The 24,797-nt window shown below is 46.8% G+C and overlaps 1 protein-coding gene across 9 annotated transcripts in view; it reads left to right on the plus strand.

Moving 5' to 3' along the window:
* The window catches only part of AFF4 (ALF transcription elongation factor 4), a 53,378-nt gene that overhangs the window by 14,594 nt on the left and 13,987 nt on the right, over positions 1-24,797 (plus strand). For 8 of the 9 annotated variants that reach the window (XR_010723144.1, XR_010723145.1, XR_010723143.1 and 5 more), the window contains exons 2-19: positions 1,739-1,865; positions 3,286-4,056; positions 5,345-5,389; positions 6,260-6,346; positions 11,238-11,274; positions 12,748-12,796; positions 13,917-13,937; positions 14,482-14,536; positions 15,504-15,541; positions 15,899-16,061; positions 16,521-17,438; positions 19,968-20,056; positions 21,583-21,820; positions 22,495-22,592; positions 23,117-23,180; positions 23,323-23,459; positions 23,862-23,933; positions 24,583-24,676. Coding sequence is in view for 5 of the 9 variants with exons in the window: in XM_066197237.1 (XP_066053334.1) it covers positions 1,743-1,865; positions 3,286-4,056; positions 5,345-5,389; positions 6,260-6,346; positions 11,238-11,274; positions 12,748-12,796; positions 13,917-13,937; positions 14,482-14,536; positions 15,504-15,541; positions 15,899-16,061; positions 16,521-17,438; positions 19,968-20,056; positions 21,583-21,820; positions 22,495-22,592; positions 23,117-23,180; positions 23,323-23,459; positions 23,862-23,933; positions 24,583-24,676 (3,099 nt within the window). In the remaining 4 variants the exon portion in view is untranslated. Of the gene's footprint in view, positions 1-1,738; positions 1,866-3,114; positions 3,176-3,285; positions 4,057-5,344; positions 5,390-6,259; positions 6,347-11,237; positions 11,275-12,747; positions 12,797-13,916; positions 13,938-14,481; positions 14,537-15,503; positions 15,542-15,898; positions 16,062-16,520; positions 17,439-19,967; positions 20,057-21,582; positions 21,821-22,494; positions 22,593-23,116; positions 23,181-23,322; positions 23,460-23,861; positions 23,934-24,582; positions 24,677-24,797 lie in introns of those variants that run through there. The other variant, XM_066197238.1, reaches the window with a different exon arrangement.

Here is a 24,797-nt window from a genome sequence, read left to right on the forward strand (position 1 = left end):
AGAATGAGCTTTTTAAGCCTCAAACTCCTCAAACGAGTTTGTCATCAATGCCAGAACGATCCCAGGAGTTTGCTGGCCGCATTCCAGCGCACAGGTCCCTCTCCCAGCCTTGATGGCCACCTGTGGTTACATGAGTTCAGCAGCTTACAGGAGAACTGGAGGAAAAAAGGGATTTTCCACATAAGATCTAAGCTGTATTCACAGGTTTGGGGTCAGCACAGAGTTGGGTTGTGCCAGTGCTTGTACCTTCTCTGCAAGGCAGGGAAATACAACAAACCTGGTGCCTTAGGAAGCATCCGAAATCTCAACTTACCCCTGGTAAGTTTAGTCTGCTTTGGGCAGCCTCTGAGATTCCTCTGCTTTCAGAGCAATAGACAAAGTGAGGCCAAATGGGGAGGAAATGGAAGAGGTTATAAGAGGTGAAAAGATTCGTGTTTTCAAAACTGAGTGATGGGTTGAAGTTTTCCTATTGAGAATGCAATAGGTAGGCTTGCTCAGCTTTCAGTCATGCTCTAGCAAGTCATTTATTATTTTTAATAATCAGACAGCTGTCTAAAGACATGAAATAATGATTTTTCTAAGCAGCCAACATTTTCATTTCAGACTGCAAATTATGTGGTGGAACATCAGTTTCTTTCCTGGGTGCACCCACTGTACTTTGTGCAGATCAGTAAAGAACATTTCTACATCTCTTGATGCAGAGTTTAGCACATATTGTGGCTGCTCCATCCCTGGCAGTGTCCCAGGCCAGGCTGGACAGGGTTTGGAGCAGCCTGGGACAGTGGAAGGTGTCCCTGCCCTGGCAGGGGTGGCACTGGAGGAGCTTTAAGGTCCCTCCCAACCCAAACCATCCTGGGATTCGATGTTAAAGGAGTTAGTGGCGCCTTATTTATCACCTCATTTTGTTTACTCCTTTATGCCCCAAAGCTGAGTCAAGCTCAGAGGGAATCTTTGCCAACTTTTGTGTGTGTTTTGTAGGAATTTGATGTGTTTCTGTTAACACAAGCAGCGAGACCAAACTGCAAAGGAAAGTTTGTTAAGAAGTGGGGGGATTGGCAGGTTTTTCATCTGCATTTTTGCAGTAGGAGGATATGGTCCAAGGCAAAAGGTGCGTTATTGCCAGAACTTCCCTGAAATTACTGCTTTGAGTTGAAATGCCTTTTGGGAGTCAGGGAGAGAGAGAGACCTGGGAACCACATCAAAGCTTGAGGTTAGAATATGTTGGAGAATGGGTGCCAAAAAAAGGTATGTCAGCACCAAAAATAACCCTAATCTACAGGAGAAGTGAAGCACTGAATGGGTGGGGGGATGGCAGAACATCTGGGGGATGTGGGGGAGAAAAGGTATTTTAGAAATGAATGGGAGATGCTTGGCGTGGGCTGGGCCCGAGATGATTCGAGTGACTGAATTGGTTTGAAATAGTTACTTGCCTGAGGACTTGGTGGGTTTTTTTTCAATTTTCTTTCTTTATTTTTTTTATTGCTGCATAAAGTTCCCCTGTTAGAAGGCAGCTGTGGGTTGGGGGTTACAGCCCTTTGGAGGGGGGCTGAAATTGGACAGTATTGAGGCACTGTGGCCGTCAGAGGGTTCTTAAGAGACATCATTCCGTGGCCAAACAGGGCCAGAAGCTGCTTGGGGGCACTTAGATCCCTCCTTTGGGCACTCTCATCCCTCCCCCGGGCCCTCACATCCCTCCTGCTTCCCTGTGTGCTCAGGACTGATATTTTTTTGCTCGTAGCAACATGAACCGTGAAGACCGGAATGTGCTGCGTATGAAAGAAAGGGAAAGGCGAAATCAAGAAATTCAGCAGGGTGACGAAGCCTTCCCACCCAACTCTCCTCTCTTTGCTGAGCCGTACAAAGTGGTGAGTTCCTGCACCTCAGAGAATTGCGGGTTTTGTGACAGAAATCAGGTGCAAATTCGTGGTTTGTTTTTATCTGCGTTCTCGTTAGATCAAAAGTTCTTACAACCAAGTGTTTAAGCAGGGCTTGAGAATAAAGGTGAGCAGTCACAGCTCCAGTGGCAGATTTATAGTCCTTGGGAAGGGGAGGAACCTTTCTGGGGAGCGAGGAAAAGGAAAATAAAACCGTCCGAATTTTTTCCCTCCTTCCTTCACCTTCTATCCAGTAACTCAAAACCATGAAAGTGCCCATCGTGTGATGCCAAGTTGCCATTTTTGGGGTGCTTTAGCCTGCTGCTAAACTTCCTGACCTTTCACCAACCTAATCCAGACCTGGAGAAGTTCAGGAAGAGAATGGTTTAATGGCATTAATTAATAATGAATTTTAAATGCTGGAGTGTTTGATAGGACAGAATTACCAGCTCTAACTAGTGCTCCAGTAGTTTGGATCTGATGTTTCAGTTTGTTTTGAAGGAGTTGATTCTGTCCATGGTCTTACACAGCTTTCAGCCTGTGCTGGGTTTCCTTCCAGGTTGCTTTGCTGCACAGAACTGGAAAAAATAACCTAATTCTGGAATAACTAATAAAATATTATTAGTATATATCAATTAATAATGAAGAATAAAATATATTGTTATATGTTAATTACGTAGTTCAAAACTCACTTTGAAAGCAAACCCTTCCCTTGTTGAAATTTCAGCAGGTTTGCAAGAAGTAAAATGTGACTGAGAACTCTCCTCTCGCAAGAGGAAAGTTGAGAAATACCTGGTGGTTTTTTATTCCCGTCCTCTCATCACTTGCTTGTGCCCGATAACCAAATTGTACATGTATGAAGTTAGCTGGAGCTGGCTGGGATGCATGGGGGAATGAGTCAGGATCCCGGATTCGGAAAACAAAATGCTCGTAGAAGAAAGAACCCTTTTAACTGTGTGCAACAAACATTGTGCCAATATAAATACCAATTAAAAATGACTTACGGGGGTGAGGTTAAGTTGATTTTTAGTGCTAATTAAAGCCTTTTAGGACCGATGCGTTCTGTGTCAGAGAAATCACAGTCTGGAAGGTGACAGGAGGCATCTGCAACTTTGCAGCTTGCATCCAGCTCAGCAGTGCGTTATTTGGCTATTGCTGGTTCAGCTCTTCCTGCTGCTGAATTTTTAGTCTGCTTTAGGGAGTTAAATACGTATTATTACATCCTTTGAATCTGTTTTAGGGAGTCAGATTGCTGTTTTAAGAGCTAAAATTCAGAATTGGAAACGCTGGCAGAGAAAGAGGTGTGTTCTAGCCGAAACCCGGGTGAAGCGCTGTAGCTGTCAGATCATTTAACTGCGCGGGGGAGTCGCGATGGGTTCTAAACCCCGATCTCTGTGGCTCGTTGTCCCAGACCAGCAAAGAAGACAAGCTGTCCAGCCGCATCCAGAGCATGCTCGGTAACTATGACGAGATGACGGATCTCATCGGGGACCGGCCTCTGCAGAAGATCGTCGCCATTCCCAAGCCCTCGGTGCCCTCGGCGCCCGATGACAAAGCCCCGGCCGGCTTCTTCGGGGAGCAGCGGCACGGCGCGGGCTCCCACCAGGGCGGCAAATGGACCCCGGTGGGGCCGGCCCCCAGCACCTCGGCGCAGCCCCAGAAGCGCTCGGCGGGGCTGGGGGGCCACGGGCAGCGCTCGGGGGGCGGCGCGGCCGCGGGCGCCCGCCACGAGCGCGACTCCTACGGCGGCCGCAAGAAGGGCCAGCACGGCTCCGAGCACTCCAAGGGCCGCTCCGGCAGCCCCGGGAAACCTCCGGCCGTGTCCTCGCTGGCCTCGGGCCACTCCAGGGCCCACGGCGGCGACCACCACGGCAAAGACCATCAGCGCTCCAAATCGCCCCGCGACCCCGAGCCCAGCTGGGACTCCCCCTCCCGCGTGCCGTCCTTCGCCAGCGGGCAGCACTCCACGCAGTCCTTCCCTCCCTCGCTCATGTCCAAGTCCAGCTCCATGTTACAGAAACCCACTGCCTACGTCAGGCCCATGGACGGGCAGGAATCCATGGAACCAAAGTTATCCTCGGAACACTACAGCGGCCAGAGCCACGGCGGCGGCGTCAACGAGCTGAAGCCCAGCAGCAAAGCGCACCTGACCAAGCTGAAAATCCCTTCTCAGCCACTGGATGTAAGTTGTTGGCTGTGTCCTGCCTTCTTAAGTGTAAATCCGCCTGGGCTGGGGTTTTCCAGCGGCTCCAAAATCCCAATTTCCCTAACCCAGATGGTGTTTTTAGTAAACACTGTGTTTTTGTTACTCAGAGCACCTTCAGCTAAGCTGTGTTTTCAATGGGGAGCACGCAGAAGTAATTGTCTTCTGCTTCCACAGTGTGGATACTGGGATTTTTTATTAAATAAAGGCCGAGACATTCAGAAAGGCTTGCTTCACCCCAAGAGGCCAATTTTCACGGAGTATTTCTCTAGTCTGGAGTTAGGGAAATTGTGGGATATCCACAAATATTTTGACAAGCTGGGTAAATAGATTGTTGTTCCTGGGAGCTGAATTGACTTAGAGTTGTTGATACAATCTGCCTGTATCTGATTTTCTTTTGAAGTCAGTAGCAATTACTAGATGTGATGATTATACCTTCACACCAAATTGAACAGGGTGCAGAACTTTTATCAGTTGTGCTGGGTATAAAATACTATTGGGTTAAGAACTTTGAGGAGTTTGGTAATTCCCGAATCATTAAGAGTCAGGCTCTGACTCCAGCTCACTTACAAGGAGCCTTTCCTAGCAGTAAAGTCTCATTTCATCTCCTGTCTAACCGCTTGAATCATGGTAGCCAGAGAAAAGCCCTTGTTCCTGGGATTGCAGCAGATGGCAAAGTAAGGTCCAGCACACAGGTAAGGAAATCAGAAACGGCTTCATTAGTGAAGACTTGCCACATCAATGCTGATGCAGTGACTCCTTTAGTAGCTTTGCTTCTTTCTGCTTGTGGCAGCCAGGGATGCAGAAGATTCACAGTGCGGTAATGATTGCTGTTCCTGGGATCACTCTGTGAGGAGTGTTGGACTTGGGAATGCAGTTTGTCGTTCCTGTGCATTCACGCTCCTGCACTCGAATTCAGATGTTATCCTGGGCTGCTTCCAGGAAATGATTGAGATCTGTGATTCTCTTTCCCCTCTCTGCAAGTTTTGAATATCGCTGCCTGCCTGTGATCGCTTTAACTGTCAAGTGAAAAGTGAGGGATTATTATCACAGTTTTATGGATGTCATGTATTTGCTTTTCATAACTGTGACTCATGCCATAAAAACACGGATCTATCTGATATTAAAATTGATGAAAAGAGTTAGCAAGGGCTGTTTGTGTCTATGTAGAGTCCATGTGAGTCACAATAAGGGTTGAAGTTTGTTTTTAACTGTTGGTAGCCCCTGGAAACTTTGGGAGATGTTAATTTTGAGTTTTGATTTGCAGGCATCAGCCTCTGGTGAGGTGAGCTGCGTGGATGAAATCCTCAAAGTAAGTTCTTTGTGTTCTTTTCCCCGACTTTGTTGAAAGTACAACCATTCCCAAGGAGGGGGCAGGGCTGTGCAGAGCCTGTCCAGGTGCAGGTGTTACAGGAGGGCTCTCCAGGTGCTCCTCCAGCACAGGGGACTGGGCCAGACTGGGAGCAGAGCTGGACACTGGCTCTTGTGCTGTGCTCAGCATCTCCTGGAGACCCTCCCTCCATTCCTCCTCCCTGATAACCAGAACTACGTTTCTTCCCCCAAAATACAGATTTTAGTCCTGATACTTTAGTTCACAGTAAATGCTTTGCTGCCCCATGGCAGCACTTCCCCTCTCTCCTACCTGGGTTATTTTCCCAAGTCCTTTTACCCCTCCTGTGATCCCCTGTTCTGTGTCTGCTCTCCCAAAAGGATCAAAAGATCCCTCTGGAGCAGTTCCATGGCTTATTATTTCCTGTGACCTTCAGTACTCCAGGGGCCTTGGAGATGCTCTGAGAGAAAAGGAGGCACTTTGCAGCTGCAGGCTTTTTGATTTTTTTCCCCCTTTTCCTCAAACTCTGCAGGCTTCCCTTTCTTAGGATTCTTCTTCCCACACACTCTGAAAGAATCCGACTCTGACTTGCACTGTGGGTTATCTTCAGGCCAAGCAAGCTGATTGATTTATGCCTTGCTGCTTGTTATTATGTCATAACTCTCTCTTCTCCTGGGTAGCAGTTCAGCGTTCAGGTTTACATGCAAAATCTTTGTTGCGCATTTGGGAAATTAAGTTTTGAATATAAAGCTTAGTGCCGGGTGAGCAATGAACTGAAAATGGAGAGAATCCAGATTGCAAGTTGAAATCTGATTTATTTTGACAATAACTTTCCTTTTTGTTGTGTTTTAGGAGATGACCCACTCCTGGCCTCCTCCACTCACTGCCATCCACACCCCCTGCAAAACTGAACCCTCCAAATTCCCCTTCCCAACCAAGGTCAGTGCTGAATCAAACAGTGGATGCTGTTGAAATAGTAACTCCTGTTAGAGATCAGGATTTTGGAACTCCTGCATTCAATTCGGTAGAATCTGGGTTTGTTCAGTGCTTTGTCCCTCTTTATTTTTCTATCATCTGTCAGCAGTGGCCTTATGAAAAATGTCCTTGGTTTTCCTCTGCCTTGCACAGACAGTCTGCAAAGTTATCTATAATACATCTTGCCTTTTTAATTTTTGTTGGATAAATTCAAACTCCTGAGGCTTGAAGATGCCTTTGAGCCCTTTCCCTACCGGGGAAATGCTTTGCACCATTTTGGGTAGAACCAAGTGAGTTCTGTAGCAAAACAGAGGCTGAATGGTAAAATGCTGGGCAATTTAAATGGGCTTTTCTGCCCAAACTGGTTTTTTCCTCTCAGTCTGAAGTCCATTAATAGTCGCGTGAGATTATTTTGCATTTTCAATTACAAAAAAAATAAGACAGTTTGAGAATCACGTTTTGCTGAAGAATTCCCTCGTTCCAAAAGATCCTCTTCCCGACCTCCTGTGTTCTTAAGAAGTGCTGAAGGGTTTAAGCAATTAATTCCAGAGAGAAATCCACCTCTGCTGCTGCTGACAGCACAGGGCACGTGTCCAGGGGAGCTGCTGGGGCTGACACCTCTGAGGAAGGAATTCTCCTGCTGCCTCCCCTGAGGCTGGGCTGGCAGCTCTGCCCTTCCAGGGCACTGGGAGTTGTTTGCCTTGAAGAGCAGCTCTGCAGGATCCTGGAAACCCAGGAGAGGCAGCTGTGGGTAAAACCCAGCTTGGGGGAGCTGACTCACCCAGGAATACATGCTCTGGCTCCTGGAGCTGCTGATTGCCACTAAAAGATTCAACTCAACAGCGTGATTTTTCTCCAGACTCAACAACTCTCTGGGATGAATTGGTTTGCTCCACCCCTGGCTTGGCAAGAGCTTCAGAGTGTAGAAATTGCACTGTTTGTCTTTTAAAAGTTACCTGTGGAATAATTCAGACCATGCTCTCTCTGACCAGCTGCTCTTCTAGACACCACTTAATTGCTCTTAATTTCCTGTTTGATCCAAATTGCTCCCCAAAACAGAACGTCTGAGGGAATAATTTTAAGAAGACTTTCTCACTGAGGTTTCTACTGTTGTCTCTCTAATCCCATCCTTTAATGTGAGTGCTCTGACATGGCAGGCACAGGTTCCAGTCCCTGTTGGAAGGGCACATCCACAAAGCTCCCCTGGCCCAGTCCAAGTTCAGCTTCTCATCCCGAGCCAGGGGCAGCCCTGCTCTGTGTGACCTGGCCCTGCCTCACTGCATTTTGCTTCTCTTCAATGCCACAAAATGCAGAATTTACCTTTCAGCTCTCAGCTTTACTTTGGAAGGCACACCTAGAAATAAATCCTGCTTTCTGTTTTCCTAGCATTAGATCAATATTAATCTTGCAAACATTACTTTTAGTCAGGGTTTATTTGTGTGTTGTATAAAACTGTCAGCCTGGAAATATTTCGTACCTTTTCTTATAAGGAAAGAAATTCCACACCTTTCCTCAGCAACAAAGGTCCTTATTCCACCAATTTGAGTACTCATTCCTGAGCCTTTGGGGAGATATTTTCCATTAGTATTTTGAGCACACTTGGCTGTGGGGCTGCTTGGTTTTAGTTTCCCCGGCATTTGACTGAGTTTGGGAAGAGGAAGGTGTGCAGAAATCCGTGTGGCTGTGACACAGAGGCCATGTAACACTGCACAGCTCTGGTGATGTTTGAACAAAAAAAAAAAAGTGGCTCGTGGGGCTTTTTGAACCTCTCAACCTGGATTGCGTCTCTTCACCCAGTTTGCAAAAAAATTCCATTTATGGCTGCTCCAAGTCTTTTGACTTTTTGCCAGCTTTTTTTATTTTGTGGCTGCACATCTTAGCTGTGGAACTCCGTCAAATTCTCTCTCTGCATCCAAAGCCTGTAATTTCCTCTGCCTTCTCCCCTCTGTCATTCTTGGCAGCAGCAGCTCTGCAGAATTCCAGGGAGTTAGTGAGCCATAGGCTTGTGCAGTCTGGGCCCAGAGCAGAATCCACCAAACAAAACACAACAGTGGTTTGCTTTAATCAAGCGGTTCTGTTGGAGGAAAGCTCCTTCTCTTTCATACTGCGCTCCATTTGTTGCCTGTCATCTGCTGAAGTGTTGCACAGCACTGCCCTCGTGGGCAGAGCCTGCTGTGTTCTTCCTGCTCCCATAAAATGAAGCTGCCCTTGGTGGACCACTTGATTTTATTTGTCAGACTCTTGGGCTGGGATCGCTTTCCCTGTGTGTGGGGAGTGAGTAACTCAGAGGAGCCCAACCTCCTGACTGGGGCCTCTCTGATTACTATAAATAAATCCCAACAGTTCCCAGGAAGTCTTTGGATCAGAAGAGAGAACTCCATGAAAATAGGTCAGGGAGAGTTTTGTGGATGCTGTGGAAAAATGCAGATTCCTGTGCCTTGATAAAAAATGTTATCCTGTGACCTGACACTCCATAATTTTATCCATGGGCTCCCAGTCAGACACTCCAGAAATCCTGGCAATGTGTATAGAATGCAGTGAGCAGCCCAGCTGCTGCCTGGGAGGGGAAGGGTTTGGTTCCAGGGCAGGCCTGGCTGTGCCTGCACCTCTGCAGAGGTGGTTCTGTGCTGCAGGACCCCTGCAGCCATCCCTGGGACACTCAGACTTCCTCCAGAGAAACAGAAATGAGATCTGAGCTGAGGTTTCAGGTATTAACTGGCAGCGGGCCCCGTTCCCTCAGCCCGGGAATCTGGCCCTGCTGCCTCCTGTCCAGCTGGAGAATTCCTCTCTCCAGGTTTTTCTGTCAGGGTTTTTGTTTCCTGCTCCAGTGTCTTCCCTGTGTAACCTCAGTCCATTATACTTTGCTTTATAGGGTTTCCTTCCTTTCAGTTGTTTGCAATCTCTTTCTGAAGCAGACCTTTAGGAGCTGCTGCTCTAAATAACCTGGGAGTTGAAAGTAGAGCTTTCTTTTCTTTTTTTTTTTCCTCTCTGAGTTTCTTAAAGAGCTATGTATCCAGTAGATGGCAAGGGAGTTGGAAAAAGTTGCACATTGAGCCATAGCACCTCATTAAAGTGCACTTAGCTGAGAGCCAGAGCTTTGCCTCTGAAATAGGAAGTTGACTCAAGTGAGGGATTAGGCAGGTGTGCTCTGCAGAATTCCCAATCCATGCGCTGCTGGAAGGGGTGCCTGTTCCCCATCCTGTGCTCCCCCAGTGCTGTGGCTTTGGAAATGTGGAGTTTGTGCTCTTCATTTCTTTCTTCGCTCAGTTTGTTGGCTTGGCTGAGCCAGTGGCAAAAGGTAAGCAGGGATTCACACCTGCCTCCTCCTACCCGTGTAAATGATAAGAAATGGATTTATTTTGAAGGAAGTGTGGCTATTCACAAGACTTCCCTCCATCTTTGCCTTGCTCTTGAATTCTTTAATTTTTTATTATTGTTTTCATTGTTTTCCTTGTCCCTTCCTTTCATTTAGTAAAGAGCAGAAGTATTTGAAACACCTCCCAAGGTGAAGTTCCCCCTTGTGAAATTCTCCGTCCACAAAACTCTTGTTCAAAGCATTGTTCCCTTTTTGAAATACAAAGCTGAAGGAAATTGAAAACATCTCGAGGGTGCTCTGCTGTGTGAAGCTTTTGTGTGTTTAAAAACTTCATTCTGTAAATCGCCTCTGTAACCACTGCCTGGCCCTGGCGTGGTGCGAGGGAAAACCAGGTCACAGGTGTACCAGGGAGAGTGGAACTCGTTGGATTGTAGCTCTGGTTTGCCATTGCACGTAAGTAAAACGTGTGTATAGAACTAGAAATTGAAAACATTGGACTCCGTTTGTTTTTCTGGGGCTGTCAGTTGTCCTCATTTTGAAAGGAGGTCAGGAAGGTCCTATTTTAAAAAGGCACTTGAGCCTGGAAGGGGGTTTGCAGTGGCTCAGTAATCTCTGTGTATTTGTTAAAACAATGCTTTAGGATTTCAAAAGAGTTCATTATCTGCTGTGTCTGGGGACTCAGAATTGGACTTCCTGAAATGGGAATACTGAGGGTGATACAGTCTGCAAGACTTTATCCTGTAAAACCAGCCAGGAAAGATGCTGGGAGGGAATTATTCCCTGTCAGTGCGGGCAGGCCCTGGCACAGGGTGCCCAGAGCAGCTGTGGCTGCCCCTGGATCCCTGGCAGTGCCCAAGGCCAGGCTGGACATCTGGGACAGTGGGAGGTGTCCCTGCCATGGCTTTGGGGTGGCACTGGGTGGGCTTTGAGGTCCCTTCCAGCCCAGCCCATCCTGTGAACCTCTAATAGGATTTTACTGGCTTTTGGAGCAGATCTGGCTGGCCCAGGCTGGGTTTACCAGGGACCCACATGGAGCATTTGGGGCACAGAGTGCAGAGCTGTTCACATCTGAAACCCCACCTTGTCCCTAAGGCTCCTTTGTGGCTGAGGAATATTTGTTGTTGAGAGGTTTTCCCTGTTCCTGTGTCTGCCTGGAGAAGGAAAAGGAGGAGAGAAGAGTTGGAAGGAAAACACTTCCAACAGCAGCAGCAAAGTTGGTGTGTGTCTGAGGAGCATAAACAAACATCCTGAACACAGAGGAGGAGGGGATTGAGGGGAGGCTCACAGGGATCTGGGAGTTTCAACCCTGGTGTGCCCTTGGGAACTGCAGGAAGTGAAGTGTGAAGGTCTCACCTGGGCTGCCCCAGGGCCCAGAGGAAGAATTCCTTTTTTTTTGCTTGTTGTTATTTTTCCCCTGTTTCCAGAGATTAAGTGTCATCCATTAGATAGGAAGAATATCTTCCCTACAGCCTGGTTTTTAGTACCTTAAAAAGTCCCACTGAAAAAAACAACCCACTTGTGATCTTTTTATTCCCCCAGGAGTCTCAGCAGTCCAGTTTTGGCACTGGAGAACAGAGTGAGTACACGAAACTTCCTGGAATGTGTTTTTGTTGTCATTCGGTGTTCTCAGCATCTCCTAACATGTCAGGGGATTCAGGGAATGAGGTTTTGCAGACTGCTCACAGGATGGAGCCTGACTTCAAATTTGCTCTGCTTTCTCAAGTTTTCAGCTGTTAAAACAGTTGCTTGATTTTCTTTTGCGTTTCTTGTTCAGATCTCGAAAGTTAGCACTGAGGGAAAGGTGGTGTGTTTGAGGAAAAAGATCTATTTTAATTGATCCAATTCTTTACAAAATGCCTCTGTTGGTAGATTGATTTGAAAATAACTGAGTACTAAACCAAAACACCTTAAAAAAAAAACCCAACTCCCTTCTTAGGGACATATTAGAAACCAAAAGAGTGCTTTTCTTTTATTTCAGTGGAAAAAGCTCATGGCAGTTTCACCATTTATTTTTACTTTGACATTTTAAAGTCAAGAGAGAGAACTGGCCAAGAACTTATATCACATGCTATTACCTTTGAGTTTCTTGCACTTTTCGATGTTAGAAAAAAGTAGCTTTTATTTCTTTTAACTGTCATTATTTTGAGTATTACTGAAATGAATGCAAAGCTCAGGTAAATACCAGGTAAAATTGAATGAAATTTGTGCTGTTACCTTCCACTCCCTCTTGAAGTGATTAAACAGCTTAAATAGTAAAAGAAGAAGAGTTTATTCTTAGATATTCCCAAGCTGCTTAATCTGAACATCTGATACAGTGGGGAATTAAGGAAACAAATTCAAGCTTAATTCCATGATGCTAAACCCTAGGCTCACGTTAGAGGAGCAGCTGATCTTTAGGTGTGGAAAAGAAGAGCCAAGGTTAATTAAACACAGAGCCAGTTTCCTGTGCCTGTTTGGATTTTCTGGAGAGCTTTTGACAGCCTCACTTCTTGTTTTTGTTGAGCTGCACTCAGTTATTCAGCAGAATTAAAGAAAAGGGAAGGGAAGGGAAGGAAGCCCAAACTAAGAAGCAGATTTTAGCAGGGTATGTTCCTGCTGTCAGAATTAGTGTGTGAGGTGGATTTTGGGATGTGGAGGTTCTCATCTGTCAGCAGCTGTGTGGGGATGCTGGAGCAGTCAGAGCTCAGCAGATGGATCTGTATCCCAAATCCTGCATGGAAAAGGCAAGAGTTTCATCTTGGCAGGAGCAGGACAGTTCTCCACACCATTAATAACAGATTAAGGGTGCATTGGTTCACACAGCAACAATTTAAATGATTTTCTCTGTTTCCTGGGTTAAACTATTTGCTGTATTTGGTGTTTTGCCTCTGCATTCCTCCCTCCCTCAGCCTGGGGGAGGTTGTAGCTGGTGTCACCTGGGTGCTGCTCCCTGCTGTCCCCTCACATGGCCTTGCTTTATCCATCTCTGCATCCTCCTGGCAGCTTTGGGGGGGACTTCTTGTGCTGTGCCTGAGTTTTCAGCTGTGCTTTTCTTCTTTTCTTCTCCTAGAACGATACAATCCCTCATCCAAAGCATCCAATGGTCATCAATCCAAATCGTAAGTGGCTGCTGAGAAAACATTTCACAGACAAGAGTTGTATTTTAAGAGATTTAGGAAATAGTGTTCAGTAGAACGTGAGGGACACTCCAGCATCCTTCTCCTTGGCTGGCAGGAAAAGGGGATCATATCCCAGCAGGTTTTTTGGGATAATAAATCAAACATTGCTCAGTGGAGTGAGTAGAAAATACCCTGAGCTGCCTTTCTGCTGCCTTGTTTTCCTGTCAGCTGCCAGGAGAGGAGCAGGAGTTTGGACCTTAGGACCTAACAGGCCTTGCAGAGCTGGCAGCTGGAGGTTGCACAAATTCAGGATGAGGGAAGGTTTTGGACTGGAGGAGACAGAAAACTGGGTCTGGGATCTTGGGGGATTTGTTCTGCTCAGTCTTTTCACACAGACCCAGCAGCACAGAAAAACTCAGAGGCAACTGGAACGTTCTGCATGGCTGTAGTCCACCTTTCTCAGACCTAAAAATCAATGATATACATTTAAAAGATGGTTTCCAAATCAATATGCCCATAAAAATATTTATTTACCAGCTGATTGTGTGTTAATGGAAGTTGTAGACTCTGAAAGGTGACTCTGGGTTAGTGACATTCCTCAGGTGACTTCTGCTGGGATGCACTCACAGGATTCAGCCTGCTGCTTCTGCCACGGAACTGGCAAGATGGAAAAGCAGCTGACCTATGGGCAGGGAATAAAACCAGAGAAACCCCCTGCAGTTCATAGAAACCTACAGCCAGTGTCCCAAAGCGGGCAGGTGAGGAAGGTGCTGAGAGGGAACTGTGCTGGTGCCAAAGCTGCGAGTGGGAGAACCCCGAGAACAAGAGGCAGCACTGGACACCTGCTGAGCTGGGATGCAGAAGAAGGAAGTTTAAATGATGTTTACTGTGGCAATACAACTTTAAATATATATATATTTTAAAGTGATTATGATCTGGTAAAGAAAATCCTTTAAAAGGTTATCTCCTTTTTGCACCATTTGTAAAATGATAGCAGTGACCAATAGTTCAGGAATGAGCTCCTGGAGGTTGATGATCCTGTTCAGGTCATCAGTAGAGCAACTCGCTGTGAAACTCAGAAGAGCCAGGCTTTTAATTCTTTCTCATTTTCTCTCCACAGATGTGAATCGAACCAGACAGAGTAAGATGTTTTGTTTTTATAATCAAATGTTTCCAATAATCACAAAGGCCCTGCTGTGTGTTTTCATTGTGCTCATGTATTCTCAGTATGTGAAACTGTGTGTGTGTGACTACCAGAAGTAATTATGGCTTTGAATAATAGTAATTAATGATGGCTTAGGACAGTTGCAGTGCTGCCACGAGACAGGAAGCAGCCACTGGACTTGGCTTTTGTTTCCTCCATTTCAAACACAATTTTTGGCCCTCGTGTGTAAGGAGTTGAACATACACAAGCTACCTCCTCCCACACCAGTAAATTGTGTCAGGTTTCCTTTCTAAATTTACCAGAATGGGCTCAGGAGCCAAAGTACCTGAATCCTCATTCTTGTCTGAAGAATGACTCAAGTCACCATTCTTACCCATGCCATGTGTGAGTGGTGTCTGGTGGCTCTCACCCACGCAGCCTCTGCAGGATAAACAGTGCCGTGCTGAAATCTAGCTGAATGCTTTGGAGGTAATTTAAGTGCTTGGAAAAACTTGTCTCACTTTCTCCCTTTTCTCCTTAGTATGTTGAAAGATGACTTAAAACTTAGCAGTAGTGAAGACAGCGATGGAGAGCAGGTACGTTGCTGAAATGAGTTCCCAAAAAACTCATCCATGGGGCAGCCCTGGGCAGGGATCAGCAGCAAACTGGGGCAGCTTAGCAGGAGGTCTGTGAACCTAAAATCTCATGGAATGGTTTTAGACAAACCTCAGATAGTCCTAAATGGAATCTTGGGGGGGAAAAAAATTGTGCAAACAAGTTGAAAAGTTGTGTTTTGTGGAAACATCTTGCTTTTGTCTAGAAATTCTTACTAACTGATTTCACGTGGGCCTTCTGTGAACATCAAATGACAGTAGTGCACTTTAAAACTTACATAATGGCTCCTTAATTAAAGAGAAACCCCTTTTTATGTTCTGCCATCCCAGCTACAGAGCTCGTGGTGTGAACATCTGTGTGCATTGGTGCCCTGGGATGTTTGGGGGTGACAGCGGGCTGTATCTGTCCCTGGGAGTGCAGCTGCACCTTTATTTGTATCAAAAAGTCTTTTTTTTTTTACTCTTTTCAGGATTAACTTTGTGCAGCTTCTGCCAGACTGGCACTTAACATGCTAAACAAAAATAAAATACGTGTCTGTGCTGCCCAGTAACCCCCCACTGCTCTGGGGTTTCTTTTATTCCTGTTCCCAGTTCTGGTACTTGATTTTCTTGGAATGGAAAACTTGGAGTTGGTGAACTCCGCTTACCCTGGGCATCTCGGAAAAATCATTGTGAAATCATCTGACTCAAAAAGGTGGAAACAGGATATTAATTAGTGGTAGAAATGGGAATTCTCACAACTGGAGTCAGAATATGGAGATTTGTGCTGAGAACTTGGAGAAAGTAACGCTTCTCTTTCTGTATGAGGAAACTGCAGATCAATTTAAACTGCTGCAAATAATGAATTTTAAAAAAATGGAAGGCTTTAAAACGATGTTTTGCAACTTAATTGTGTATACAAGCCTAAAATAGCTTCTAGAAGCTTCATGCTCTGCTTTTTTAATTGCAGGACTGTGATAAGACCGTGCCAAGGAGCACACCTGGAAGGTAGGAATTCCTGGGGGATTGCAGCATGTTCAGCCCAGTCAGCACTCCTGGCTTGGCCTCCTTTCCGAAATTCATCTTTGTCCTTTGGCTTGTACTAAAGCAAAAGGTGATGAGAATTTAACCAGTGATTAGATAGTGATAAATACAATATTAAATATTTCCTGCAAATGAATCTGACCACTTTGGGAATGGGGCAACACCCAAAGCTGTTTGTTTCCAGGCTGAGCTGTGTTCACTCACCATGAATTTTCTCCTGAACCTTGATTAAAGTGTTACATTTTGTTGCTTCTAATGGAAATTTTTGAAGGATGTGTTTGTGCCTCGGGTAATGCTTGGTTTCCCTCCTTTTTGTTGCAGTAACTCTGAGCCTTCCCAGCACAACAGTGAAGGAGCAGATAACTCCAGGGATGACTCGAGCAGCCACAGCGGCTCCGAGAGCAGCTCCGGCTCCGACTCGGAGAGCGAGAGCAGCTCCAGTGACAGCGAGGCCAACGAGCCATCCCAGAGTGCATCCCCCGAGGTAGGGCTGCCAGGGCCTGCCCTGCACCAGCTTGCCTCTCATCCTGGCTCTGGGCAGCACTGAGGTTCCAAAAATTCTCACGCTGTTAAAGAGAAAACAGACTGACATGGGCTCGCTGGCAGGCTGGGCTGCTCTGCTGCACTTCCTGTGCTGGGTGTGACCATTCTCTGGATAAACCCACATTTCATGTTTGATTTGAGGTGGTTTTTACCACCACTTGTCTGCTGGAGAGCAGAGTTAGATACGGTGTCAGAACCCTAAAAAGCCGTGGCATAAGTATTGCCTGTTGGTAGCAGACAGAAGGAAAATCCGTGTCATTTGGGTCTCTCTTTCATTTATGTATCTCAGGTTTTGGGTGTACCTCATGCTTTGGTGTGCAGCATCCTACAGCTGCCGCATGGGAAAGATGGGAGAGATGGGAACTGTTTTGTCTAACTCTGTTTTTGACTTTGGTTTTAGCCCGAGCCACCGCCCACAAACAAGTGGCAACTGGATAACTGGTTGAACAAAGTTAATTCCCATAAAGTGTCACCAGCTTCTTCCGTGGACAGCAATATCCCTTCTTCCCAAGGCTACAAGAAAGAGGGACGGGATCAGGGTACAGGGAGTGGGTACACTGATCAAGGTGGATCCAAGGACTCCATTTCTTCTACGCCAGGGAGAGATTCCAAACCCACCCAGAAGGGCTCGGAGAGCAGTCGTGGGAGGCAGAAATCACCTGCCCAGAGCGACAGCTCGACTCAGAGGAGGACTGTAGGGAAAAAGCAGCCCAAGAAAGCAGAAAAGACATCTGTGGAAGAGCCCAGAGGAGGTCTTAAAATAGAAAGTGAAACCCCAGTAGACATGGCAACAAACATCCCTTCAAACAGGCACAAGGCAGCCACCAAAGGCTCCAGGAAACCCAACATAAAGAAGGAGCCCAAGTCTTCCCCTCGACCTACAACAGAGAAAAAGAAATACAAGGCTTCAAGCAAATCTGCCCAGAAATCCAGGGAATTCATCGAAACAGATACCTCATCCTCTGATTCAGATGAAAATGAGAGTCTGCCTCCTTCCTCACAAACACCCAAATACTCTGAGAGCAATAGGACTCCTGTTAAATCTTCCATGGAGGAGGATGACAGCTTTTTTCGGCAAAGAATGTTCTCTCCTATGGAAGAGAAAGAGCTTCTGTCCCCACTGAGTGATCCTGATGAAAGGTACCCACTCATTGTGAAGATTGACCTGAGCCTCTTATCCAGAATTCCAGGGAAGCCTTACAAGGACAGTGACACCACCAAGGCGGAGAAGAAGAGCGCTCCGGAGAAACACGCGCGCGACTCCCAGAAGCAGCCCTCGGACAAGAGCTCCACCAAAGGCAAGAGGAAACACAAACAGGTCAGCAGCCCCCTGGGGGGATTGCTCTGTGCTCTCAGCTCTCAGAGCACTGAGGGTGGTGCCTTGGCAAGGCTGAGCTGGAACACAGACTGGACAGAGCTAGAGTAGATGTTTATTGAAACGCCTGTAGGATCCACCTTGGGTAGTACAAGAGCCTGACCAGGGCTACACCCAGGGTGGACCCGAAACGGTCACAAAATGGACAAACAGGTCATGAGGTCTCACACTTTTAGAAGTTTTGGTCCATTTGCATATTGGGTTTTAATTGCAGCTTCAGGTTGTGAGGTCCCATCCTTCTTGTTCCTCCCTTGTTTGTGCTTTTGGGGCTGAAAGTTGTCCTTGGTCTCCAGCAGGAAAAGGATTTGGTTTTTTCCTACCTACTCTGTGAAGAGAGCTGACTGACACTTAATACGAGGCTCAGAACTGCACCCCTAGGCAGCACAGAATCTGACAAATAAGAAAGCTGAAACTTAAGGCATCAAGTACCCCAGAGTCCAGGTGACACCTCAGGGTAGGGACTGAGCTGTGCAGGAGTGGCTTTGCTGCCTTGTGTAGAGCTGCTGGATCATCCCTGTGCTGTTACAGGAGACTGTTGGGATTTTCTTACAGAGGCACCTGTGAGGGTGTCAGCCCTGTAGCCATAGAGCCTCTGACCTCTGCATCCAGCTCTCTCCTGCCTCCCTGGAACCAGCCCCTGGTGCTCTGCAGGCCAGCTCAGGCAGCTGATCCAGTGGGAAATCCAGCTGGGGAAAAAACCCCAGAAGTCAGTTTTCAGCTGGATGAGCTCCCTGAGCCGTGGGATTGCCCATTGCCAGGATAAGGGATGGGGCAGGACTGGGCCTGGGGCGTGGCAGCAGCAGGAAACATCTCAGGTGCTGCTTTACTGGGAGCAGGGGGATCTCCCCGTAACAATGCCGAATCTTTTTCAAAGGCATTTCATCTTTCCAGCCAGAAGTAAGAGGCAGGAATGGCTGGGGAGCAGTGAAATGGGCAGGAGTCAGTGGGGGAACTGAATGGAAGGGATACTCTTGGAGGGGGGAACGTGAGAAGTCAGTGCTGGTGTAATTTTAAACTGCTTTTTGAAAGCTCAGCACAGGGACACTGTGTCTAAAGGGCAAAGCTGGGGCTGTCAGATGGGCTCAGTGATCCAGGGAATCTGCTTTCCCTGAGTGTAGGGCTCTGAGGCCCTGGGCCAGGGATTCAAAAATCCCTGTGCTGCTCTGCATGTCACTGAACACTTCATTTTACCTTGTCCAAGGGATCTGGCAGGGGCTGGGGACTTGGGTTCTGGGAGATCATTCCCAGATGGATCATTTCAGTTACACCAGTTTCCTACTGGGCAACCAAAGTGACCTTGATCGCTTGCTGGAGTCGGTGCCGTGTAGGAGCCCTGCCGTGGGGCTGCAAACAGATTTATCCTGGGCTGTTCCTAACTGAGATTCCTGTTTGGCTGAGGAAATGAAGAGAGAAAATGAGCTGCTTCTGTAAAAAGGGAGTCACTCTGACCAGTGCAGTGAACAATTATTACTTTTTGCAGGTGTTACTGTGTAAATCCTGATGCTCCTGGGAATGCACTCACGTGTTCCAGTGGGTCTGAATTCCCTGACTTCTCTCTCTTTGGCCAGTTTTGCCTTTAACCACACATTTGGAATAACACCATTAAAAACGTGTGCTCTCGCATCTAAACCACAAAGCTTTGGTGAGAGCAGTTAAATTTGGGCGTTATCCCAGGAAATAGTGGTGGTTACATGTTGTGAAGCCTCAGACCACTCTGATGCTTCCTGAGAGGATGGAAACCTGTGTGAGGCAAGGACAGGATCCCCTTTCCCCACCCCTGCAGTTTTAAGTTTGTGCTCCAAACCCAAGTGGCACCACTCGATTTTCTTCATTTCCTGGGTTTCCTTGATGACAATTCTCAGGTTGCAGCATCAGTAACAAAACCAAAACCTCTGGGGTTTCAGTCTGGGCTGTGTTACCAGATGATTTATCCTGTGAGGCCCCATTTTCCCTCTTATTCACTGTATTGATCCTCCCGGTACTGGCTGAAGACATCTTAGAAATTTACCTTCAGGACCCTGTGACTTGAGGATTAAATTGATATAAATACCTAGTCTTCAACACCTCTGAGCTAACTTTAATAGACTGATGAGACTTTTACCCTTTCCTGGCATTCATCAGACACCTCTTTAGACCCCACAACATCAAATCTGTCTCCCGAGCTTGCCAAAGCCGTTGGCAGATTTTCCTGAGATTTCATGGTTGTAATTTATCTGTGCTGAAATGAACAACTTGGCTGTTGCTGCTTTTATCAGGTTGTAATTTAATAACCAGACTGAGAGTTTTCATTTTGTTCCAACGTCGGGCTCTGGGAAGGATGAGGTGCTGTAGGCCATGGGTTTGGGGTCTGTGTTGAACTGGGGAACACCTCTCAATGTTCATGTAACACCTCTCAGTGCTGAAATGCTGCCACTCTCGGTGACGTGTCAATGTGCATCTTTGCTGGATGTTTTTCTCATTTGCTTTGCTCAGAACGAGGATGAAAACAGAGCCAGTGAAAGCAAGAAAACGAAACTGGAAGAGAAAGCTCCCTCAGGACACAAGAATTCCAGCAGCAGGGAGTGAGTATCTCTGCTCTTCCCTGCACTGAGGGGCAGGGTGGCCATGGAGAGGATGGTGCTCCTCTTCCCCCTCTTCTCCTCTCCCCCGCCCCAAGTTTTCCTCAAAGAATTGGTAAAATTTCATTTTTTCCTTACCCTTCAAACAACTTTACTTCAGAGCTTCTACAAGCAATTGGTGGAAGTGAATTTCCATCCCCAAAAACACTGGCCAAGGACAATTGTGCTCCTTAACCAAGTGAGGTGACCCCTCCTGTGAAGGGAATATTTCCTTCCTGGTTTTCTCTGATACACAGTGGGGCTTGGGCTAGAAATCAAAGTCTGTGCTTTTATATTAACCCCATCTGGTAATTCTCTGTCTAGTAAGTTTTAAGCTGGGAATGAACTCCTGAACTGGAGTTTTCTTTGGGAAGCTGATGGCATTGAGCTTTGGATCCATGGATTTAGCCTCCCATCTCCTTGATTTATTAGTGCAAGGAAAGTGTGAGTGATACCAAAGCAAAGTCATACAGAATCAGCAGATCAGTGCCACTCTTTAATATGTTATTTCTGGACTCCCCATGCCTTTTGCAACACCTGTTATGCCTTTATTTGACTGATTTCTTGGACAGTGTTAATCCACGGGAGAGATTAAGGTTTTTTTTTCCACTGCTTTCTGAAACTTTTGTTTCAGTTCAAGCAACTGAAAACTGGTATAATTGTGTCATGGAAAATATTCCTGTCCAGTGAGTAATTGCCAAATTACAAAGATGTGAGAAGCTGCAGCAGTTTGGATGCTACAACCTTTGTTTGCCCCTTCTGAATTAAACAGTGTCTTCCTGTTAGGGAGCAGCTGTAGAATGAATGGATACATTTCTAGTTTGATTTTTTTTTTTCCTGAGATTTGCTTTTTTTCCTGGTGTTTGCTCGACTGCCAGTGCAGTTCTCTGAAGGACATTTAATTAAATGAAATTAGGATTTGTCTCGAAATAATGTGTAGAAATAACAATGGTGGGAAGGCAGGAATAGCCCACAGCATCCCTCAGCAGGCGGGTGAGGGTGTCCTGGAAGGCTGTGCTGGGGAAGTTTCCCATTGCCTGGCTTGCAGAGCTTTATCTGGAGCATCTTTCCCTGGAGCTGTTGGTGTGCACAGACAGCCTGGCGCTGCCATTGGCTCCCACTGCTGGCACTGGGAGGCTTTGGGGTGCCTTTCGTACTGAACTGGTGCAGGGGTGTGGTTTTATGGTTACAGCTTGTCTGGTTTTGCCTGTGTTTTCAGGTCAGAACAAAGAAAATGGTGAAAACAAGTTCAGTCTGGCTTTGGAGAAACCTTCTCGCTGAGAGGATTATTCTGCTTTCCTCCAAAGCTGGCTCTGACAGTAAAAATCCTGTGGGGTGGGGGGAGGAAAGGTACTGAGTTTAAGATGTAAAAATCAAACTTTTTTGTGCTTTTTTTTTTTTTTTTTTTTTTTTTTTTTTTTGGTTTTGTTTGTTTTGGTTTTGTTTATTAAGGCAGAAAACCAAACCCTGAATTTGTTCTTCTTTTCCAGGTCTTCAAAGCCAAGTGCTGTTAAGGAGAAGGATTTGCTGCCCTCCCCTGCTGCCCCAGCCCTGCAGAAGGATTCCAAGCAGGAGCATGGCTCCAGGAAGAGAACAGTCAGTCAGTCCTCATCCCTAAAATCCAGCAGCAACCCGGGCAAGGAGAGCAGCAGTGGCAGCAAGAGCAGCTCCTCTTCCAAGCAGAAGAAGACAGAGGGGAAGGGGTCCAGCAGTGCCAAGGAAGCCAAGGTGAAAGGCTGGTTCTGTGCCTGCCTCTTGTATTTTTTTTCTTTTTTAGCTTGATCTAAACAACCATTTCCAGTTCAGTTTGAAACATCATTCGTTTGAGATGTGCATTGTTTCCTGTCATGGAGCTCAAGTGCCTTGGAAGGCCATAAATGAGAAAACAACTCGGAGACATCGTGGAGTACAAATGCTCATCCTGCCAAATTCCTGTGTTCACAGAGGAATGGGTTTAGTCATCCCCTGGTGCCTGGTGCTGCCTGTTCATTGTTGAAGTGGTTAATAAGAGCATCACAAAAAAGCTGTCTGCACGCTGGAAATGGAGCTGGGAGGCTGCTCTGGTCTCCTCAGAGCAGATCCAGAACTTGTCCTGGTTTCAAAGGAGAGCAGCAGCTCAGTCTGTGCTCAGTGCTGGGATGGGAAGCTCTGGCTCTCCTTTTGTGACATTGTAGAAAGATTATTTCAACTCCAGCTCAGCAATTTACTCTGTAAATTGTATCTGGAAAGCCTTGGCTGCACCCTCCCCTCTGCAGTGAGGAGCCCCAGCCCTGTGGGAGCGTCCTGAGTCATTCCCAGTGCTCCTGCAGACTGTCCTTCCTGGATGGAATGGAGGGGAGGCCACAGGGGAATTTATACAACAAATGCTCTTCTTGTAATCGTGGTGTGCATTTCCCTTCCAGGAAAAGATCCTGAACAATTCCTCCAGCTGCCCTCCTGCCTCTGCTCAGGCCACGGAAAGTGCGAAGTCGAGGAGAGCAAAGCTCGTTTTTGATGATAGGTGAGGACAGAAAATTCCCTCTCTGGGGGCTCTGTATCTCCAGCACAGGCAGCTCCCCGTGGAGGAGATTGGCATTTTGCTCCACAAAAGATGTTACATACCAGCTCTCTTTCAAAGAAAATACCTTCAAAAGAAAACAAAACAAATATTTCACCATCTTGTGTGGACTGGAGGTCTCAGTTGAGCCAATTCAGGTGTCAGCTTGCTCTGAAAGCACTTCTTTAAATTCACTTTACAGATGAGATTGTGTTTGCACCAAATTTAAAATCACTTTCTGCTTATCAGCTTGGTTGAAATACTGTTGGAATTACCTGAAACTGGAGAATTAACTTGAAACTACTTTTAACAATTCTATCATAGTGGTAAACTAATTTAACAGGTTCCTTTAGAAAGTTTCTGGCATAGTGTAGCTTGAGTTAGAACAGAAAAAGCCCTGAAATGTGGCAATATTAAGGAGCTGCAGTTACAAAAGGCTGTGTAAATGGGTGCCTCCAGTCCCTAAAAATCCCTGTCCTCTCTTGCAGGACTTACTCAGCTGATCATTATTTGCAGGAAGCAAAGAAGCTGAAACATAATGCAGATGCTTTGGTGAGTGGATCCCCAGCGTGTGCCCCAGTCCTGGGCGTGCCTTTTGCTGCCTTTGCCATTCCCCTGCCATCCCCTCTGTGCTGGAATTCCCTGCGGTGGTGTGGTTGGTGTTGCTGAGCCGTGTCCTGTTCCCCCTCTGCAGTCGGACAGGTTCGAGAAGGCCGTGTACTACCTGGATGCTGTCGTGTCCTTCATTGAGTGTGGGAATGCATTGGAGAAAAATGCTCAGGAATCCAAGTCCCCGTTCCCTATGTATTCAGAAACTGTGGAATTAATCAAGTAAGCTTTGCAGGGCTCCTGCAGGGGCAGCTGGGTGGGGGGAGCGCTGCGAGTCAGAGCTTTGGGGTGTACAGAGGTTTTGCCCCCCAGTTTTTGAGGTCTCTTGTCATTCCCAGTAACACTGGAGAAGTGACCAGTTCTTTCCAGTTGCTGGGGTTTAAAGCATTTCCAGGAAGGGTGAGGTGGTTTCTGCGGAGGCTTCAAGGCCCTCTGCAATGGGTGACCCACAAGGAGCAGAATTATTCTGGTTACTGCAGAGTCAGTGCTTTATTTGGGGCTGAGAGCTGTACCTAAAACAGTGGAGACGGCTGAAACTGGAAATTCACGAGAGCATGAGCGTTTTGTGAAGGATGAATGATAGCAGGTTTGTTTTGGGGGCTGATTTGCTGCCTTTCTCTGCAGATACACTATGAAACTGAAGAATTACTTGGCCCCAGATGCCACGGCTGCAGACAAAAGGCTGGCAGTGCTTTGGTGAGTGTGCTGGAGCTTCCTGCAGTGCCCGTGTGCATTTCCCATCTGTAATCTGCACAGAATGCTGGTTTACACTGAGCCCTTGGGTGTTCTCAACTGAACGCAGGAGATTTCCACTTGGCTGTACGCAAGAATTAATCTGTGTCTGATTGCTGTAAATGGGGATGTTGCCAGCCAGGGCCAGGGCTTTGAAACATTGAAGAGTGGCAGCAGAAGGTGCCTCCTGAGCACTGAGCCAGGGATAAATCACACTTGGACTGGCAGGAGCCCTGAGGCTGAGGGAGTGGCTGCTGAAGGTGCAGAGGACCAGAAGAACCCTTTGGTTCAGGGAACAGCAAAGGGAGGGCCCTGGCAGGGGCTCAGGGTGGCCTGGTGCTCAGGGGACAGACTTGTCCCTTGTCCAGGTCGCTGGCTGCTGTCTCCAAGCCCAGCAGCAGCACTGAGAGTTTCAGTTCCAGCTTGAGGCACACAGAGCTGCTTCAGTCCCCTTCAGAATTTCAAGGTGCTTGTGTATTTTCTGGTCGAGTTACAACTTGAGAGCTGAGTTGGCAGAGAGAACATCAAGACCGCAGCTATTAGAATTTTGGAATTCACTGAGTTGAGATGAAGCTGACTGTAATTGTGACTGATTTGTCCTGTCTTTGGGCAGCCTTCGGTGCCAGGCTCTGCTGTACCTGAGGCTTTTCAAACTGAAAAAGGAAAGCGCATTGAAATACTCAAAAACCCTGACTGAACATCTAAAGGTAATTGCATCTGTGTTTCCTTAGAGCATTAAAACCTATTGGTATGGAAGTTCTGCATCACTTAAAGTTCCCAAATCCAATTTCAGACTGTGAACGCCTGTTTAGAACTGGACTTAAAGGT

The sequence above is a fragment of the Chamaea fasciata genome, unplaced genomic scaffold (genome assembly GCF_029207755.1).
Source record: "Chamaea fasciata isolate MVZ Bird 193981 ecotype frontalis unplaced genomic scaffold, bChaFas1.0.hap1 SCAF_15, whole genome shotgun sequence".
Lineage (NCBI taxonomy): Eukaryota > Metazoa > Chordata > Aves > Passeriformes > Sylviidae > Chamaea > Chamaea fasciata.